Source organism: Tamandua tetradactyla, chromosome 1 (assembly GCF_023851605.1).
Source record: "Tamandua tetradactyla isolate mTamTet1 chromosome 1, mTamTet1.pri, whole genome shotgun sequence".
NCBI classification, from domain to species: Eukaryota; Metazoa; Chordata; class Mammalia; order Pilosa; family Myrmecophagidae; genus Tamandua; species Tamandua tetradactyla.
In genome coordinates this window covers 20,559,010-20,579,100 of record NC_135327.1, presented here as the reverse complement: position 1 = coordinate 20,579,100, position 20,091 = coordinate 20,559,010, and the positions used below count along the sequence as shown (strand labels likewise).

Here is a 20,091-nt window from a genome sequence, read left to right as displayed (position 1 = left end):
CGGCTGGTCCCCCGGAGCCTCCCCACAGTTCCCAAACTATTTCTGGCCTCCCCCAGCCCCGCATCCTGCTTGAGCTGTTATTTCACCCAGGTCTTCTTGGTTTGCCCAAACCCTGTCTAAAAACAAGCAAGTGTCTGTCATTTTTAAGGACAGCAAGCCAAAAGGTCTACCCCAGGTGCCAGGCTGGTTCAAAGACCACCTCCCCATGCCACCCCCTTCCCCGTAGCCCGATTGCCCATCACAGCGGCCCGCTAGTCCCTGCACTGTCTGGCAGGTATTTTTCCTGTTTTCTGTCCTGGTTGATGGCTCTGTAGCTGCTGTCTTGTCCCCTGTACTAGGAATTGGTGTTTGAGAACAACTACACTGTCTCTTGTACAAGGTCATCATAGGTGTCCATCAAACAAAAGTTGCATCTAGTATTACCACCAATAGCCGGGGTGGTAATTGAGATTTCCTCAGTGTTCCTAAGGGCCCTGCAATGTGCTAAGCCCATACCTTGCTTTGTGCCACTTAATTCTCTGGCTAACTCTAGGAGGTAGGTGTGTTATTAGGACTCTCAAGTAACTGATGAGGAAAAAGAACAGAGAGGTGAAGTGACTTGCCTAAAGTCACACAGCCTGTAGGTGGTGCAGCTGGCACCGACTGTTCGCCTGAGTCCAGGGTCTTTGGCATAACAGGGAGGTGACTGGGTGGGTGGGAATCCTGGCTGAGGACACTGGCTGGTAATTTGGAGGTCCCAGGAGCCCAAGGCAGGGGCTGTGGCACACAAGTAAGAGCCCCGCCCTCCATGACCTAAAGCAAACTCTGACCAGGAAAGAACGGCAGTGAGGCAGGCAGAGGTTAACGGAGGCAAGTTAGAGCCTCCATCATGGCTTAAACACGAGAGCATCACTTCACGCGCGGCCGCGGCGCTGCACGAGGTCCATTAAGACAGTAACCTGCTCCGGAGGTGGGGGGGGGGTGCCTTGGATTAGGGTGCGGGGTGTGGGGACTGAAAAGAAGTTGAGCCAGGGGAAGCCACCCACCCTCGGGGCCCCACCCTGCACCTCTACAGCATAAAAGCATGTGCTGGGGGAAGGAACGCAGGTGACTTGTCTTCCTCCTTCCAGATCTGCTTTTTCTAGCAGTGTCTTGGTCCAAACACTGTGATCTAAGGAAAGGTCAGGATAACTCTGTTCGAAGTGTGGCTTCTGAATTAGATACACACTCAGCTTCCATAAAGTAGGAGCTCCCACTCTCTCCACCCTCGGCCACCTTTTTCTTCCGAGACTTCCTTAAGTACCTGGACATTGAAGGTGGCCCAGTTCCCCGGCCACACAGAGCCTCTGCTCGTGCTTGCCTGCCTCGGGAGCCCTCCACCAGCATCTCCGCAAGGACATCTGTCCTCGCCATACCCCACGGGCAACGCTCGTGCACCCCCGATGCGCACACCCACTGCGGACTCTGAGGACGTCTTTACTTAGGTGTGGCCCCAGAAATAGGAGGTGGTGCGGGTGCACAGGTGGGGACGAAATGCCTGCTGGTGGTGGTGTGGCCTTGAGCAAGGGCTGGATCTTTCTGAGCCCCAGCTGGGGAATCTGTAAAACGAGGATAATAACGCGGCGCTGCAAAGGGGTGAGGGGCGCTTGACCCAGAGCGGGTGCCCAGTGAACAACCCAGCTGCCCAGGATGCTCTCTCCCTGTCCCTCCTCCACTGCCCAAGTTCCTCCTGCAGACACCAGCTTTCCCTTGACTCTCTCTAGACGGGGGAGCCCCGTGCGGGCAGGGCCGTGGCTCTGTTCACTGTCTCCTCGGTACCCGGAACCTGCCTGGGCCCGAGAGCATGCGTCCATGAATGAATGAATGGATGGGAGGAAAATGAGATCCTGAGCATGTCTGGTGGGTGGAAAGATCAAGGCCCAGAGGGTACAGAGACTCAGAAGAACAGGGAAACTCACCAAGCAGGTTATAAGATGGTACTTGCAGGATAATCCCCTTTTTATTAAACAGCCTGGGAGGGTGGGCGCCAAAATATGAGCGGTGATCTGAGGGGCGGGCTGACGGCAATTTTTATCACCAGGTTTTTGCTTTTTTTTTTTTTTGGCTACGGATTTTCCCACAGAAGCCCAACTTTTTGGCTTCCCACAGAAGCTTGTGTATTACTCGTGTAATTAAAAAAAAAAAAAAAAGTGTATGAAAGAAAACCGAATGCGACGGAAAGTAAAGCCAGTGGCAGAGTGCAGAAGTGACCCAGGCCCTTCTGCCCCCCACCTTGCACACAGCCCCGGGCGGGGACCGGGAGGGGGGCGGCTCGGGGACACTCCGGCCTCCGGCTTCTGGCCTTATCGGAGGATGCCACGGACCGTGCTCCGAGACTCCAAATTCCGTGCGGCCTCCCTACCCGCCCCTCCAAGACAATATATCCATGTTCCGTACAGCTCGATGTGATTTCTGCTTTACATCTCTATAAGATTTTTCCTGAGTGAGGAAAAAAAACCAAAAGATTTTATAGGGCCGTGTTCTCAGGTTCCAGCCTGCTGCCCACTGCAGGGACAGGCCCCGTTATCTGGGAAGGTGGAGACGGACCCCTGCCGCCCTGCAGGTTGAGGACGCTCTGACGATGTCTGCTGTGTTGAATCAGACCTCGGGGAGAAAGTTTTTGTCTTTGTGTGGAAGTCGTTATTGGCTTTTCATACTGTCTGATGTTCTCCGAGGAGGAGGATGCATTTCCCAGCATATTGAGGTGTCACCACTGAACTGCAAGTAACAGGATCCTGTCCGGCTCTCAAGAAAATCCCACCAGCTGCGCATTGTCTGATCAAAGCAAAGTGAGTTGAGATGAGCTACTTGCCTTAAGAATCATCTCCTGGATGAGTAATGTTGGGGGTAAAAAACCAAAACGAAACGAAAGGGTTATTGGGATTTTTCTCATCCAAAGATGTCAGTGGCGGAGCCTTGTTCAGCTTTAATAGAAGTCATTCACCATGGCTCCCGGCTAGAACTGGTTTTACCTTCCACGTAGCCTGCAATGGTGAGCGCAGAGGCTGCAGGTGTCTCCTGCTGGCAGTTCGGTGCTCCAGGGAGCTAAACCGTGGCCACAGCCTTGACCTGGCAGGTGGGTTGGCAGCTAGAGGGTGGGTCCCAGTCCAGCTGGTGGGTCATCCTGCCCCACGGAGGGCCCTGCTCTGATTTCACTTTGCAAGAAAGGAGCTCCTCATTCAAGTACATGTATTTTCAGTATTTTTAGTCCCAATTCAAGGTGAAGAATCAAAGACTCCTGGGTCCTTGGCCCTTCCTTGCTGCTACAGATAACTAATCCGATGAGCAACACAATTTCTTGTTTTGCCTCGTTTAGAGTTATTAAAAAAAAAGAGAGAGAGAGGCAACCACGCTGCTTGGCAGGCCCGGCCTTGTGCGCTCATTACCGCGCAGGGAGTGTGGGAGAGGGAAAGGCCCTGGGCCCGTGGTGGAGGCTGCTGCACCTGCCAGGTGGGGCCACAGGGGCTGCACCTTTCATCTCTTGCAGCGCATGGGAGGGGCCGGTCACCTCCAGATGGCCCCCACCTGGGAAACAGGTGATGGAGAGAAAGACACAGTCCAGCCCCGCTGTCAGCAGACGCCACCCCGACCTCAGCCCTGGCCCCAGTTAGACTCCAAAGGGCAGCCTGGAGGCAAACGTCTTCCCAGCGTTCTCCCTTCCTTCGGGAGTCGCGTGAACCTTACCAAGGCAACCTATCCACCTCACTCCATCCACGTGCTTCACCAGCACCCATCGAGTGTTTATGTGCCTAGCCCCGTGCTTCCTCCCTTTCTCTTCACCAACAGAACCCCTCACACTCTCCAGCCCAGCCACACTAGCCTCTCAATCTCAAGCAGGCTGGATCCTCCCTTGAGCCCCAGGGCTTTTGCATGAGCTGCTTCCTCAGCCTGGGATTCTCTTCCCTTCAGTTCTCCAGCTCAGCCTAAGCATTCCTTTGGGAGGCAAGGGGCCCTGACCTCAGCCAACTCCCCATTCTAAGGGCGCACAGCACCCCGCACACGTCTACTTGGCACTCATCTCGGCTGCTCTGTGATGCTCCATTAGTCTCTTCCTTGATCACGGATCGGTAGCTACCATGTGCTCGTGGGTGACTTTTTCATTGGTGTCTGTCTCCCTGTTGCCCATGAAAAAATCTAGGAAGGATGTCTGTTTTTTGTTTGGCTCCCAGAGTCGGGCTTGTAAATATTGGTCACATGATTGAATCCTTGTTAAAGCACCCGACCAGCCTTAACCTCCTCCTTCCACTGACACAAGTGAAAATATGGTAAGAAGTTTTGTAACAAAATCAAATATAGCAAGAGCCCTTAGGAGCATGGCTTGCGTTGCATTGGCCGTGACTGGCCCCAGGGCCATTTTGTCGGTGCCCCGGGGCTGCGTGTGATCCGCCCTTCTTGGGGATGGATGAGAATGGTGACGAAGACGTGAGAGAAGCCAGGTGTCCGGCTAGGCCTGCGTGGTCACAGGAAGAAAGACCATGAGTTCCTCTTGAGCAGTGGCTAAAGGAGATGGAACGCTGAGCCTGCAAAGTGGCGTGTAAATTTTGGAACTATTAACAAAGCCCGTGCCCTCATTACTGACATTCTCAGAGAATAACTTTGTCATTGTGAACTGGAAACTCAACCCCAACACCATCTTCCCCCCTGAAATTATTTTTGATTATGTGGAGTTTCTTCGGGCGGCACCCAACACAGAACAGACACCCTCAGGTGAGAATGAGTGGGAGACACAGAGGTGCAAACACTTCCCCCACTGGGGGGGGGGGGCAAAGTCACTTCATCCACCCCTTTTTTTGGGGGGTGCGGCGTGGGGAAGGGTGGAGCACAGGACTCAGGATGTTCAAACCAACCAGCTTAAATCCGCAAACTGGATACCACGGCCGCGGGCGCGACCTGAGCCCATCCTGCCACACCACCACAAAACGGGCTGCAGCGCCATCACCCCCCTGGCGCGCGTGCACACACATGCATGCACACATGGACGCACACGCACTCAGGTTGTCAAGGAGACCCGCGGTAAGCAGGACGGCACGCATCCAGGGCTGGGAGGCAAGATTCGGGTTCTCCCTCGCCTTTCAGTGGGGGGAGGAAGAAAGAACCCTTCCCGTAGCCGGCCCCCGGGGAGGCTGGAGGTCCGGGAGCCAGCACAGGAGAGAACACGTGAAGCCAGTGCGAGGAATGATTGTCCTGGTGTCCCAGGCGGTGGAGGGGGCGGGGTGGCACTCACCTAGCCCTTCTTTGAAAGACAGCCAGGCTGCTTGCTTTGCAAAGGGGTGGAAGGTGGACTGCGGGGAGGCAGGCAGGAGAGAGTTTCTTTTCATAGCCTGTTTCCATGGTGCCTGTCGGCCCTTGGCAAACCACAGCCCGGGAGTCTTGGGCAGCCAGGGGGCCCTGGGGTCTTATCTCGCCCAGGCCACCCTTGAAGTCCCATCCTCCTGGCCGGTCTGGGCCCCAGGAGTGACAGAGGCCACAAGCTGGCAGCCAGGGCCTCTCTCTTGCCTCCCTGAGAAAAGGAGGCGAGCCCCACTGCAGACAAAGCCCAGGGCAGAGAGGAGAGGGACAGCCCCGGGAGCCAAGGTCGGCAGTTCCTACCCGCCCCCTCCCTTGCCCCTGGCATGGCGGAAAGTTTCGGGAAGCTTGGGTTCCTGGATTTCACTGAAGACTTGTCAGGACCTTCTGACCAGCAGCCCCTTGAACACATTCTTTTCCCTCCTCCTCCCCTCCCCTCCCCTCTCGGCCTACACTGCGAGGCCCAGATAACCAGATAAGGGCCTCTTTGATTTGCAGTGTGTTTACTCAGGCTGCAGCCCTGAGTTTCAGAAAGAAGCAACTACTTCCAGGCAAGTTAGGACGCCTCCAGGTGGGTGAGGGGGACAGGCCACTTACCTGCTCCTGGGAATTCATCACTCGTAACTTCATTTGCTTCAGGTACGTGGAGGTAAGAGGCATGTTGTAATCAATGATCCCAGAGACCAGAGGAGATGGAGGCTCGTTTTCTGGAAGAAAGAACCAAAGGAAACCCCTTTCGGTCTGTGTCATGGGCTGCTGGCCAGGTTCCACCCACTGCCACCCACCGAGCCAGAGGAAGCCACCTCAGAGAAGGAATGGGCTGGAGGCCACAAGCTGGCGGCACAGTGGTCACCACTGGATGGCAAGGTGTAAAAAAACTTTTCAATTAGGAGCCAGCGTTCAAGAGCTCTCACCTTTGTAAAAAGAAGGATTTCTGGCTTCTAGGGAAAATGGAAGGTCTGACCATACAGGCCTGCATTCTCGCATGGCAAACGAGCTGTGGAGCTGAGCGGTGACTCCTCTCTGCTCCACTTTGCCATAGCCTCCACCACTCCCTATTACACAGCACACCTTCACTCAATTATGATGCCTGCTAGGCCCTTGGAGGCATTCACAGGCAACTCGGTCTATGCCAACTCTCCTTCTGGTGAACACATGTCACCTCCACTCCCCACCCCACTGCCTCAGCATCCCCCCAAAGCACCCCCGGGTTACCATATGGCTCACGGGTCTGAGCCAGGCTTCCAGTCCCCACCCCACCCCCAAACACACACCCAATCCTGGTTCCTCCATAATCACGTGGAGAGGAGCCCTGATACTCCCATTTATTGCTTTGCTGTCTGGAAGATCAAAGTAATGGAAGTTCTTTTTGTAAGGAATTTACAAAGTGAAGAAAGATGTAAAGATGGGAGGAAAAAAAGCCTATAATTGTACCAAGCAGCTTGGCACATGCCTCCGTGCTTGTTTTTTTCTTCCCTGTGATCTTTCTTCTTTATATACTTGGTATCATGATGCATATGGGGAATTATAATCTGCTTTTCAAAAATTTTTGCTTAACATTTTGTCACAGGCATTTCCTCCACCATGAAAACTCTTGTTCTGCTTTGCAAATATTTTTATAGCCGTGTGGTGTTTTACCATAATATACTTGTCGTTACCTTATGATTGGCTGTTTAGGTTGTTTCCTATGGGGCCCCCGATAAACAATGCAGCAGGGAACACCTTTGTGCCTGAATATCGGTCCATATTGCTGGTCATTTCCTTTTTAGGACAGATTCCAAGAAATGGAATTCATGGGTCAAAGGATAGGAATGTTTGATAATTCTTGAAATCTCCAGCTAAACTGCCTTCTGCAGCAGTGCCTGTGGTGGACTCTGCCCGGCCGTCCTGATCGGCACCCGAGGTGCCACTGCAGTGCCACACGGGACAGGACGAAAAGGTACGGGGATGAGTCGAGGGAGGAGGTGGGCGGAGCGTGGCTAAGATGAGATCCCTTTCCCCAGTCCGACTTCCCCTCCATATGTCCCCTGCTATCTGCCCAAGCTCAGAACCCCAGCGTCACCTGCTGGGACCAGTCACGCCAAGACCTGTGTCATTTAGTCACTCGGGCTGCTCTCCTTGGAAGCCACTGAGAGCCCTTTGCCCAGGAAACTGTCGCAGCCACCTGTCCTCAGGTCTCCTGTTCCTCTTGCCTCCAGGGACTTCCAGCTTTTATCCAGGTTCACTTCACCTCAGGCCTTTGACCAAAAGCCTCTTCCAGTGCCTAATTCATGGCCTGGGGTGTGAGTGGGGTGAGGCCGAAAAGTGGGAACGTCCTCCAGACAGCCAAAGCTGGCCCTCCACCCTCCCGACCGTGCCTGAGACAGGCAGGAGGGGAGAAAACACAGGAGAGCCCTTCCGAGGCCAAACCCACGCCAAAAACAGCCCTGCAACCTTGAAAAGGTTGATGATGCTAAGTGAAAGAAGCTGGGGGCCAAAGGACAAACACTGTCTGAATCCACTTATGTGAAATATCTAGGACAGGCAAATTCGTAAAGACAGAAAGTAGATTAGAGGTTACCTGCAGGGCGTGGGGTGGGGGAGAAATAGGGAGGTATTGGTTAATGGGTTCAGAGTTTCTGTTAGGGGCAATGGAAGACTTTTGGACATAGAGAGTGGTGATGGGCGCACAATATTGTGAACATAATTAAAGCCGTGGAATTGCAAGTTCATAAATAGTTAAAATGTTGCATTTTATATTATATATATTTACCACACACACATAAAGCTCCTGCAAACAAGGACACAAGGAAACTTATGCTGGCAACATCAGGAACAGCCCTGTGGAAAACAGGGACCCAAAACCGACTGGGCACCAAGAACTGGGGGCACCAAAAGGAGGGGGTGTAATTTTGATGGCTGTGCACGTTTGGCAACCATACAGACTGGAAAAACGTCCTTCAAAATCAAGTTTTAACGAGTCCTGAAACCTAGAGGGCCCCACCTCCCCAGAACATCAGATAGTTCCATGTTCCTACCCCATATTAGTGACAGACCCTTCCAACATGAAAATGTTAGAATGGCCATAGCCCAAACACCCCTAAAGAAAGGGACAGAAAGATCAAAGGTGATGGTGGAGTTCTACAGTAGAGATAGGACTTAACAAAGGAATATGATTGCTGAATCATAAAATTGATACCTCTTTTAGTCTCCAGTATCTTAGAACAGCTGGAAGTAAACACCTAAAATTGTGGAATTGTAACCCACGTCGAACTCTGAAATATGTTCTACAATTAATTGTGGTGCTGCGCTTTGAAATTTATTGTTTTGTATACATGTTATCTTTCACCAAAAAAAAGAAGGAAAAAAGTCTATTGTGATGATAAAAAAAAAATATTTAAGCCCTCTAGCCTCCTATATTCTGGAGCAGCGTCCTCTCAGAACAAAATCTGAGAGAACGGTATGGTAGCCCATGACAAACTCTGGGATCTGTCCTATAACTGCTTGTTGAAGTTGAAAATTGTTGTTTTTTTATTTCTTTGCTTTGTATATTTGTTATACTAGACAATAAAAAAGTCTTTTAAAAAATCAAGTTTTATAAAAATGCAGAACTTTGTTTTGCTTTTTAAAGCTACATTGTTGCATGCAGAATCCTTCACTTCTGCTCTCGGAGGAAGGTACAAATGTCATTAATAGAATGTCTTAGAAACTCGTGGGAAATGGACCAAACCTTTTCTTTCTTTTTTAAGAGAACTCCTCTTTGGTTCCGTGGCAGAGGGATTTTCTGACACCAGCACACATCAGCTCCACCGGCACGGATGCCTCATCGGGGGGGAAACGGGGGCACGTTTTTCCCTCCTCGCGTCTTCCCGTCCGTGTTGCCCCACCATCAGTGCAGAGCTGGCTCCCCTAGACCAGGTGTGTGTGTGTGTGTGTGTGTGTGTGTGTGTGTGTTAGGAACTGGCTCTCAGAATCTACTGGGCTGGATGCAATGTCAGGCGGACGTTCCAGCGACGACATCGAGATGTCGTTCCCGTCTTCAGACCAGGACCCATGGTTTCCGGTGCCTCGAGGAGGGGCCTGGCTGGTGAGACGCTGTTAGGGAGCATGGCTGGTGCCAAGGGCCCCCTCTCTCTAACGGGCCCTGGTCAGAGGCCCAAATGAAGACCTCACTGGCTTCCCGGTGACTCCTTGGTCCACGGAGGCAAGGAGCTGTGCTCTTTCCCTGAGGCCACGCTGCCCTGCCCAGAATGCCGTGACTTATATGAGAAGGCATCCTTAATACAGCCAGGGACTGGCTGGCTGGGAAAAAGACACGGCTGGGATAGTGTTCTTGGGAGGTGAAAAAAGTGTCTTTCCTGGACTGTTATCTCCCCTGCACCTTCTCAGAAGAGGAGGCTCTTGTGGTGCCTGGAGATGAACCAGGAAGGCAGGACGTCTGGTCTCGGGGAAGCCAGGAAGCCTTGAGCAAACACCCAGACCCATCAGAGAACAACTTACGCCGGTGTGGAGTGAAAGGCTCAACTGTGCAGGGTGAGAGGCTCTGTCGAGGAGGTAGAACATTCCAGGTGAGAGGAGGGGGGACGGAGCTGGCCGCCGGGGATCAGCAGTGGGGAGCCCCGTGGGTTCTGGAGATAAGTGGGTGCAGACCGAGAAGATCGGCTTAGCAGCAGAGCGGGAAGGAGTCAGGGCTCGAGGGAGCTCCAACGAGTCAGGTGCTCACGGGTGAGAAAACGTGAGCACGGCAGACAAGCCAAGGTGGAAACGTGAACGAGTTGAAAGTGGCTTCTGTAGGTTCTACTGAGACAGGCCAGGCCCCAGCTGTGGCTGACAGGTACGGGGGCCACGGTGCAGCCACTAGAAATAGCCTGATGCCACTGTACCATCGGACTCTGTTAGCCGTGGAAAGGGGTGAGCTGAGAGCCACCAAGGGTCACAGAGCTGAAGTAAGCCAGCAGGATGCTGGTGAGAGAGGGAGGAGGAAGCGCCCAGGGAAAAGGAACAACACCTCTTTGCCAAAGAAAACTGAAACCAGCTCAAGCACTAGAGTGAGTTTTTACACAGCCTGGGAGACAGTCGGTGAGGGGGAGGCTTCACCCAGCCCAGGACAGGTGCTGCCCTGCGTGGCATCAGTCACCCACCAGGGCACATTGCAGCTGAGGGGGTGGCCTTCGTTTCCTTCAGGTGGAAACAAGGTGGTCATTTTCATGCAGTTTCACCTACAACATGCAAGAAACCTTTGGTCCAGAGAAGGCAGGAGCACGCAGGCGCCTGTAAGAGGGAGTGAGGAACCCCCAGGCAGAACGTGCCTGGCACACAGCAGCCCAGGTGGGGTTCAGATTGGGAAAGCGTGAAGGGAAGTCAGTGGGTGGGAGGGCTGGGCCTCAAGGAGCACGGACCTGTGCTCAGGGGCGGGTGGGCACTCAGGGTGGGGAGGTGGGGGAGCAGCAGGAGGTGCCGCCTCTGCACTCAGGAAAGAGAGTGAGGACGAGTGGGGGAGGGGGCCGGTGCCGAGCCCATTAGCGCTCGGGGGAGGGGAAGCGAAGCGGGAGCTGGGGGCCCTCAAGAAAGCCTGGAAGAGAGGACAGGAGCCGGGACTCAGGAGCTACCGCTCAGCTGACAGCACGATGCGGGTGCAAACCCCCCATTTTCCAGGGGAGCAGCTGCTCCCAGGGAGGCCGTGTGGCTGGCCCAGTCACGCAGGGAGTAGGGGCCCCAGGAGAGGACGGGCTCAGCGAGGACAGAGACAGGGGCGCTGGAATGGGGTTGTATCATGGGGAGACCACGGGGGACTAGGCGGGAAGGGCTGTGAAGACCCCGTAGGGGCTGGTTCCGAAGCAGCCGCCCTGTAGCGGAGGGACTGGTCGCCGAGGAGGGGCCTTCTGTAGGCGCCTGGGGCTGCCCCATCCCTAACTCCTAGTTTGCAACCATCCAAATGATATTTGTGTCATGCCAACGAAAACAGAAATGAGCCCCCGGAGACCATCTCTCCCCCAGAGGCCCCAGGGCAGGGCTGGTCTGAGAGCAGGCCGGTCCCCATTCTCTGTCCTCTCTCCACCAGGATGCACTCAGGAGGTGGTGGAAGAGGAGCGTGGAGTCAGCAGGCCCTGGAATTTCCCATCCTCAGGCTTCCTGATCCACCGCAGCCTCCTTTGTTTATGCTCCTGGCGCTGGGGGGAGGGCACGGGGCCGCCCAGACCCCCACACTCTGCTGGGGACAAACCGCTGAGCAAGGGCGGCCGCTCTGCTTCCTTTCTTTCTTTCTAGCGTGAGGCCAGGAAGCGAGGCGTTCTCCCAGCAGCCTCGCGACAAGTTTCCATCCTGTCCCGTCTCCCCCAGCCCCCACCTTCCTGGGACAGGAACACTGGGCCTGCCTCCGGGGCCAGGGGCAGGCTCCGATTTCCCGGCGGGAGGGGGGAGGGCAGGCTGGCATGGCCGCGGCGAGATAGGATCTCCAGGCTCCCGGCTGGGGCAGGAGAAGGGAGAACCTGCCAGCTGGCGGGGCTGGTCCAGGCAGCAATGCCCCTGGCCATTCAGCAGACAGGGGAGCCTTTCAGACTCTAAGGTGCTCCGCTGGCAGCTCCCAGAAAGCAAACCCTTCCCTTTCATGCTGTGACCAGGTAGAGGGCCCAGGGTGCTTCCTGGGTGTGTGGGAGGGGGGCTGTCGTCGACCCCGCCCCGGCGGAGGCTGACTGTGTGTGTCTCGAGGAGCCACCTGACACTGGCAGTCGTGTGTGGTGCAGCAACGTGGGCGGGGACACAGATGGAGGTCTCTAAGTGCACCGGGTGCCTTACATTAATGGGCTCCTTCAATTCACTCGCGTACTAATGACAAGCCAGAGAGGAGGGCAGAGTTCCCACTTTGTTGATGAGTAAGTAAGCTCTCCTGCCATTGGGCAAGTGATCACCCATCAACACTTCCCTCTACCCTTTCCCCAGGTGCAAACTGGGATGGATGCCTCATAGGGTTGTAGTAGCCACAACGAGGAGGGGGTGTTGCTCAGAGAGGTTCCCCAATCCGCTGACAGCTGCACAGCAGTTAGCAGGGCTGCAGCCCTGGGCCTGCCCAGCTCCACGCCCATGCCCGCCCATAGCCTGTGCTGATCCCTGCTCTGACCCCTGCTCCTTCAGTGTCTCCTTCTTTCCCTGCAATGGAAAGCTCCACCCCCCGGGCCAGAGAAGTGGTGCTGCATACAGCATGGAAGCCACGGCTGTGCCCATCCTGCCTGAAGCAAGCCCCTGGAAAGAGAGGCTCCAGCACAGAAACCCCGCACTGATTTATATTCTAGGCGGCTCCCGGCTTCCTCCCTCTTTTCCTCCCTGCAGAGGATGGGGGCACGGTGGGGGCAGTGAGGAGAGGACACAGGCTGCTGCTGTGCTCAGTGTCACCCTGTGGCCATACAGATGCCGCAGACGATGAGGCGCAGAGCTCACAGCCCTGGGGGACCTGGGAGCCTTCCACCGAGGGTGGGGTGCAAGCACATCCTTGGGGAGGCGCCTCCCACCCATGGCCTGGGAGCAGACACCCCAGAGCAGCCCTCCAAGGCAGCCCCTCTCGGCCTCCTCTGCTCCCCCAGGCGAGCGGTGCTGTGTCTGGCTCCCCCAGTTGCTGTGGAAACGATCAGGCTGGGAACAGGCGGGGGATGGGCAGGCGGGTGGGCAGGGAGGGGCGGGCGGCCAGCAAAGCCCTGCAGGGTTTGCATCGGCAGGCACGACGCCGTCCTGTGCGTGGGGCAGAGACCTCGCCATCCTCAGTCACTCTAGCAGCCGCTGCTCAAGCGGATCAACTCTCAAATCTCATCAGCCCCCTGGGGCGGGTACCACTGTCCTCCATGAGGCTCCAAAAGATGAAGCCCCTTGCCCAGGATGCACACCTGTGGGGGGGCAGAGCTGGGATTCCATCCCACCCGGTCTGGCCCTGGAGACCCCTTTCCTAACGAGATTTGTTCCTGTCTCTTGTGCTTTAGAAGTGGTCCAGTGTCCTCGACGAGGCCCCTCTGGGGCTGCAAAGTTCTGGATTTGATGTGCCATCTGTGCCAGAAGTTGCCCAGGGGCATCATCAGGGACAACCGAAATGAGAGGAGACCCCAAGCTGGGTGCCAGCGGTCCAGGCCCTTGATTGTCATCTACACAGGCTTTGGTGCTGGTTTCCCCGTCCTCAGAATTGGTGGGCACCCCTTGAGCGTGGCCCTCCCCTCAGAGTCTGCTCCCACACTCAGGCAAGCCAGGCTGACCTCAGCAACCTGCACAGGCCCGATGCCCACGAGCCGAGCTGGCTGGGGGCCCTGGGGAGGGGGCCAGGAACTCACCCCTCAGGGCAGAGTTACAATCATACCAGCCCAGGGTGCTGGCCCATCTCATTCTACCAAAGCCACCTGCCAGCAGATGGGCCCCAGATTCCCTGAGGTCTCTGGGGGTGCTCGGCGGAGGGGGGGGTGTTGGCATTGGGCAGAGGGGGCAGGGGGGCCTTGCCACAGCTCCCTGGGCAGGGCAGAGCTGCAGAGCATAGGACATCGGTCCAAGGGGCCAGTCTTGGACTGGCTGCAAGAGTTCCGGGTACTCAAGTTTCAGCCCCTCGGTTTACTGATCAGAGGCTGCACGGGTGCACGCGGCAAGGGAACAAACACTGAGGGAGGAGCACTGGAGCCAAGTCTGAGCTACAGGGCAAGGGGGCGCTCCAAGAGCCTCCAGTCCAAGAGGACTGCCGCAGGACACACTGGCTGCCGCAGGACACACCGAGGCAGCCAGTGCATGGAGAACACAGCCCAGGTTGGGTGACAGGAATTACAGAGCACAGAGAACGGGATGGGGGGGGTCATCTCTGGTGGAATTTCAGTGGGAAAGGAGGGTCTGGCCTGGATCTGGGAAGGGCAGAAGGCATGTTTTGTTGGTTTGTTGAGATGAACATAAAAATACAAACAAACAAAACGGGGATCTCTGTGCAGGCCCACGGATCCTCACGGGCCTCTGGGCTGCGTGACCACTGCCGGCGGCGCCAGCAGAGGGCAGGCCCTGCTGGTGGGGAGTCAGCCCTGCCAGCCCAGCCCTCAAGGTGCCCGCCCTCCCCTACCTTTGGGTTCCAGGCCATTGGAGTTAAAGTGCATCCTCTTCTGACACTCTGTGCAGCTCATCAGAAACCGGGTCACGGCCTCTCGGGGCAGGAAGGCGTAGGTCTCCGCGATCTGGAGGGGACAAAGGTCATACGTTATATGGACTGTGGGGAGGGTACTCGGTCCCTGGGCCACCCAGGTCTCTGCTTGGTGGCAGGCATTTGATTGTGGTCAGGGAGGGCAGGGACTGGAGGAGCAGGGGGCAGCCGTCCTTGACGCTTAGCTGTGGAAATGAGTTAGTACTTTTGCTGAAACCCAACTGTTTTTGAGAATGTGAATAAAGGAGCTGAATAATTGAAAACACCAAATGTTTAAACATCTAGTCTTCAGCCTATTTTCTAATAAGTAATACCCTTCTAGAGCATTTTATTGCTGCTACTAAAGAAAATATGAGCTTATAAATATCGCTGTAGGGTAGGAGGAGCGAGTTCCCCTCTTCAAGATGGATAAACTGAGACTCGCTTATAAATCCACTGGCTCGGGCCTATGAACAGAACCCAAGTTTCCACCAGCTGTTTCCTGTGATAGCTCACCAATCAGGGACCTTTTGGGGAAAGCCGCGAAAGACTGCTGCCAGATATTTCAAGCCGGACAGGCCCTTTGGGAACCCCAGGTTCCAGGCGAGGCCACGGGGGGCCCAGCGACGTGGAGTGACTCACCCAAGGCCACACGGGTCAGGCTGGAGCCTGTGCTCCAGCTCACACCACCCACAGCTGCCTCCAGAGGGCCGGCCCGAGCAAGGGAGGAGGAGAAAGGCAAGGAGGAAAGAGGAGAAAAGGGAGAGGAAGAGGCTGGGTGGGGGCGTGGGGTAGAGGTCCGTGAGCACCCAGAAGCCCAGCCCTCTCCTGCTCTAGATTTAGGGAAACCCATTGCCCCCGGTTTCGCTGCCTGAGGGGGCCCCCTTAGCCCCCGATTTCCACCCCCGCCTCCACCGGCCGAGGCCACAGCTGCCGGGTGGCTGCTTTTCACACTCATTTCCTAGAGCCCGGGCCCTCTCTCTCCTCTCCACTAAGGGGCAGCATCGCCCCAGTGTTCCGCCGTCCCTGCCGCAGCCCAGTGGGGAAGTTGGCCGAGGGCGCTGGCCAGCCCACCTGGGGAGGGGGCGCACTGGACCGCAGTGGGCCGAGCCCTGCCTCCCCTCCGGGACAGCCCAGGGCCTCGTCCTTTCAGGACGCCAAGCGCCCTGTTCTCCTGCACCTCTGCGACAGCTGGAGAGGGGGGTGCAGTTAGGGGCAGCGATGCAGGAGGCTCTCGGGCCAGAGCCCTTCGAAGACCCACCCGGGTGCTGCTTCCCGTGCAGCCGGTCCGCAGAGCTTCGGAGGCCACGGGTGCCTGGTGGCTGGCTGCGAACGCGGAGTTAATTTTGGTGACACAATTGTTATTTCTCAGCTGATTTGATGCTCTGCAGAGCAGGCAGGCTCCTTGATGAGTTATCTCCCTTCCAAGTTCCCTTTCTGATTGCCTTCCTCAGGAGGTCAGGGGCAAGGGCAAACCCCAGCGTCCGTGCCTGGAGCTGGGGATGGGGAGCGCCAGGCAGCCTGCGGTCTCCCCACACCTTCTGGGGGGGGGGGGCAAGACCGCGGGGGACGGGAGCCTTTCAGCTAAGCACAGGGGCATCTGCATCCCTTTCGGGCCTGAGGGGTCAGGCGGGAAGGCCTCTAATGAAGGGGCAAGAGGGAGGGGCACGCGCCTGTGGAGCAGGGGGCTGTGGCTGACTTGGGTCCTCAGCTCCCCCGAGGTGGGGCACCCCAAGTCAGGCCTCAGAACAGCAGACCAGAGGACTGGGGAAAGGAGGGGGTGCAGTCTGCCGGGGATAGGAGGAGAAAGTTCAATACCACAGGGGCGGGCGGGGGGAGCCTGACTTAATTACACGAGCTGGCTTGCCACTGGGCACAGAAAGCTTTCTCCAAGGGCTCGGGACGGGCCTGGCTGCTCTGCAAAGGGCTACGCAGAGCCTCGGGGAGGGACCCTTCCTGCCACCTGGCCCGCTAAGGTCACTGGGATGGTTCCCAGAGAGAGCCCAGCCCAGGCGCGGGAGTGGTGGACAGGGCTTGCCTGGCCTTGACGGGGACCCTGGAGATGGGCAAGGCCAGCTGGCATGCCGCGGCAAGGGGCAGCACCGGCTCACAGCTTCTGGCCTTGGCCCCACTGAGGGGCAGGAGGGGTGGACGGAGAGCAGGTGGGCGAGCCCTGGGCATGGGAGAGAAGTAGAGTCCAGCCCGGCCCTGCGCGGCTGTAAGGCCCCATGTTGGGAGGGTGTCCCCGGGGCCTCTGACCCTCTGTAGGCATCTTTCCCGTCTCCCTCCTGGCTTGCCCACACAAGAAGTGGCCCTCTGTTGGGTCGGAGCGCATGATGCCCCAGGCCTTGGGACGAGCTGAAACCAGAACAATCCCGGCGGATGCTTCTGTTTGTAGGACGGTGGCTTTTGACCTGTTTTAGAGCTACAGACCCCACTCTGGAAATAGACTCTTAAACTGAGGCCCCAAACAGGAAACAGATAAACACGGAGCTGCCGTGTCTAAGGCGGGGCAGGCAGCTCCAGGGCCCCTCCCCTGCCCAGCTGCCCTCAGCTCCCCCCCCCCCCCCCCCCCCCCCCCCCCCCCCCCCCGCTGCCTCCTGCCTTGCTCTCTCTAGGGCCTTCTACCTGGACAATGGAACCATATGTAAATTTGCCTTCTACGTTTTTTTTTTCCTAGTGGTAAAAACCAAGAACGATTTCGATTTCGTGGGCAGGGAGAACAGGAGCTATTTGCAGAGTCGCTGACTCGCAAGGCCCCGTTTTCACTTCCTAACTTGCAGACCGACAAAGACAGATGAGGCCAATTGGGGGGATTTGCACCACTTTACAAGATCCTCCTTCTGCCCTGAGGTGGATTAGCACGCGGTGGGCCTGGAGCAGCTGCTGACCACATCTGGCCCCAACCCCAAGGTGGCCTGGGCAGCTAGATCCTGATTCTGGAACCGAACTGGCCGCCTACCACCCAGGGCGTGAAGGAGGAAGCAGAGGGGCTCGTTCCCACCCAGACTGGTGGAGAAACTAGAAAAGCCCCTCGAAAAGAGAACCAGCCTTCCATGTGGGTTCAGGGAACTTTGTAGACCCAACGGGAACTTTCCCAAGACTTTGACACTGGCAAGATCCCCTGGGACAATCTGAACCTCAGCTTATACTGCACCAGAGGCTAAGGCAGGGACTTCCCACCCAAAATGGGAATCCCCCAGCTCTATCCATTTGCCCTTGGCTCAGGCACTTTCAGTTCCAGAAAGCTCATCACCTGTCTTCTGACACATGGCTAAACGGCTGTAGGTGCTAGAAAGTTCTTTTTCCCATTGAAGAATCTGCTTCCTCTAACGTGAGCCCTCAGCAACCATCTCTCTCCTAGCGCCCTGCCTCCACAGGCACATCTGCCTGCAAGAATCCAGAAAACCCCAGGTGCCCTGGCCAGTGCGAGGTGGCCCCGGGATCCAGGTTGGGCAAAATACTGAGAGACAGGCCCAGAGATTCCTCAGCCCAGGGCTCGACGCAAACTAGGGGAGCCAGGCTGTACCTCTTTGCAGCCACCAGCACAGTTTCCCTTGGGGGTTCTCTCTCCACGGGCACGCACGTGGTGGGGGCCTAGTCTGCAGACTGGGGGTGGAGAGAACTAGGCTTGGGTCGAGGAGAACGGGAGCAGATGAAGAGGGAGACAAAAGCGTCCAGGCGCCACGCCCTGCCCCCAAGAAGGAAAAGGGTGGCATAAGAAGGGTGACAGATGGGGAAGGGGAGGGCGGGGAGAGGGGAAGCACACAGAGGAGGAGGGCGGTGTGCGGGCCCCTCGGCCTCACACCCGCTGCAGGAGGGCCCTGGCCTGCTCTGCTCAGTCTTGGCCCTGCTGCTGAAATTCCAGCTCTGTGTGCAACCCAGCTGGCTCAGCGCCAGTCATGTGCCAGCTCCAGGCTGGGCAGCGGGAAGTGGGGCATGCGGCAGGCATATGGACGAGAAGCCAGGGAACACAGAGCAAAGGGACTGGCCATCCACTTGGCTCAGAGATCTAAGCTTGGGTGGAGGCTGCAGACCCTGGCCTTCATAAATACCCAGGGAGTGCTGGGGGTGTGGCTTGGTGCCGGGCACCCAGGGAAATCACCTGGTCTGGCTGGCCCTTGCCATCTGCCTGGACAACAGCAAGTCATTGGGCTGACCAGCTGACCACGGGAGGTTTGTGGACAGGCAATTTGTATATGGACAGGGTGCAGGCTCTGGGGCCTGGCTTTGAACATCAGCTGGGTGACCTCAGGGCAGGCTCTGCGCTTCTCTGAGCCTCAGTTTCCTCGTCTGTGAAGGGGATAACAGTAGTACCTGCTCCACACATACAGTATTCACACAGGCAGGGGTTCAGAGTTGATGCACATGAAGTGCTGGATGCAGCCTGGCATGCCAGGAACGCTGCTGCTGCAATGCTGAGCACACGTGCCAGGTCTTGCCAATTCCAAGGGGCCTCTGGTGGCCCTGGCCTGGGCATCTGTCCCTTCTTCTATGACCCTCTGATGGAAAAAGCCTCAGAGCACTCTTTCCAGATGTCCCTGCCCCAAACACACAGACTGAGAAGCAGGAAGGGTGGGGGAATGGCACACTCATCTTTGGCTCCCACCTGCCCGGCCCCTCACCTCTCTGAGACCCACCCTCAAGATCTAAGGCAAAGAACATCTTCTGTGGATGAGGACAAATCAGACTGTTGGATATTTTAAAAATCAGGCCATATGGGGAAATTATAGGCTTCTTCAGGCCACTTCCACTGTGGTCCGAGCTATTTATATGAAGAATTTGTGGGTGGGGGAGAGAGGGGATTGTTCACATCTGCCTGGGGTCAGGAAGCCCCGCCACAGAAGGGCCTGTCTCTAGGAAGACCAGACAGGCCCTGTGTGACCCAGGACAGGTTGTGCCACCCTCTGGGCCTCAGTTTCCTTAACGGTGAAATGGGACTGCTGTGAAGCCAGAAGGCAGGTCAGCTAAAGTGCTTGGCTTTACTGGCTTAGCAGTGGGCACTGGGCGAATGGCTCAGAGCCCTGCAGGCACCATGGCCAGACACTCGGACATGGGGGTCAACAGGGGTGGGGGCCTCTGTTCCAGCCACCACCTCTCCCCTCCCCATCGTGGCATTTCTGAACCCTGGATTGCCCTCTCTGCTCCCTTCTGCCTTCCTGAAGCTTAGAATGCCAGCTTACACCACCCCCCTCCATTTCTCTGTGAAGGCCCCCCCACACCCCACCCCTGACTTAGCACAGAACATTGTTGCATTTGCTGAACGCCTCAGGTACCTGGGTTCTTGCCTTCTTAAAGCTAGCAAGAAGGTTCTGTTTCTCTTGGGTCTCACTCTCAGCTGCCTCGGCTTCAAACCCAAGTATGATCTCCTTGAGGGCGGTGAACCGCCTGGACTGACTTGGTGGGGTTGTGGGGGGCTCGGATGAGCTCACAGGCACAAAGCACTCTGGACAGGCCTGGCACGCGGCAAACGCCACGGAAGCACTTGCTCTTATGATTATTATTATCTGGGCCCCACGTGACGGCCCCAGAGCTGGCTGCAAGGGGCTTGGAAGGGAGAGCAAGTGGAGCCAGAAACCAAGAGGAGGGGGCCTCCCCTCCCTGCCCTCAGCCCTCTCCTTCCCTCCCTCTCATGCTCCTTTGTGCTGAGACCACAGAGCCCGCCCCTCACCCCGTGAGCC

The 20,091-nt window shown here is 56.7% G+C and overlaps 1 protein-coding gene across 3 annotated transcripts in view; it reads right to left on the bottom strand.

The window, feature by feature from the left end:
- The window catches only part of NOL4L (nucleolar protein 4 like), a 122,321-nt gene that overhangs the window by 53,312 nt on the left and 48,918 nt on the right, over window positions 1-20,091 (bottom strand). For all 3 annotated transcript variants that reach the window (XM_077111595.1, XM_077111611.1, XM_077111602.1), the window contains 2 exons: window positions 14,354-14,465; window positions 5,902-6,011 (listed from right to left, as the gene is read on the bottom strand). In XM_077111595.1, coding sequence (XP_076967710.1) covers window positions 5,902-6,011; window positions 14,354-14,465 — 222 coding nt within the window. The remainder of the gene's footprint in view (window positions 1-5,901; window positions 6,012-14,353; window positions 14,466-20,091) is intronic.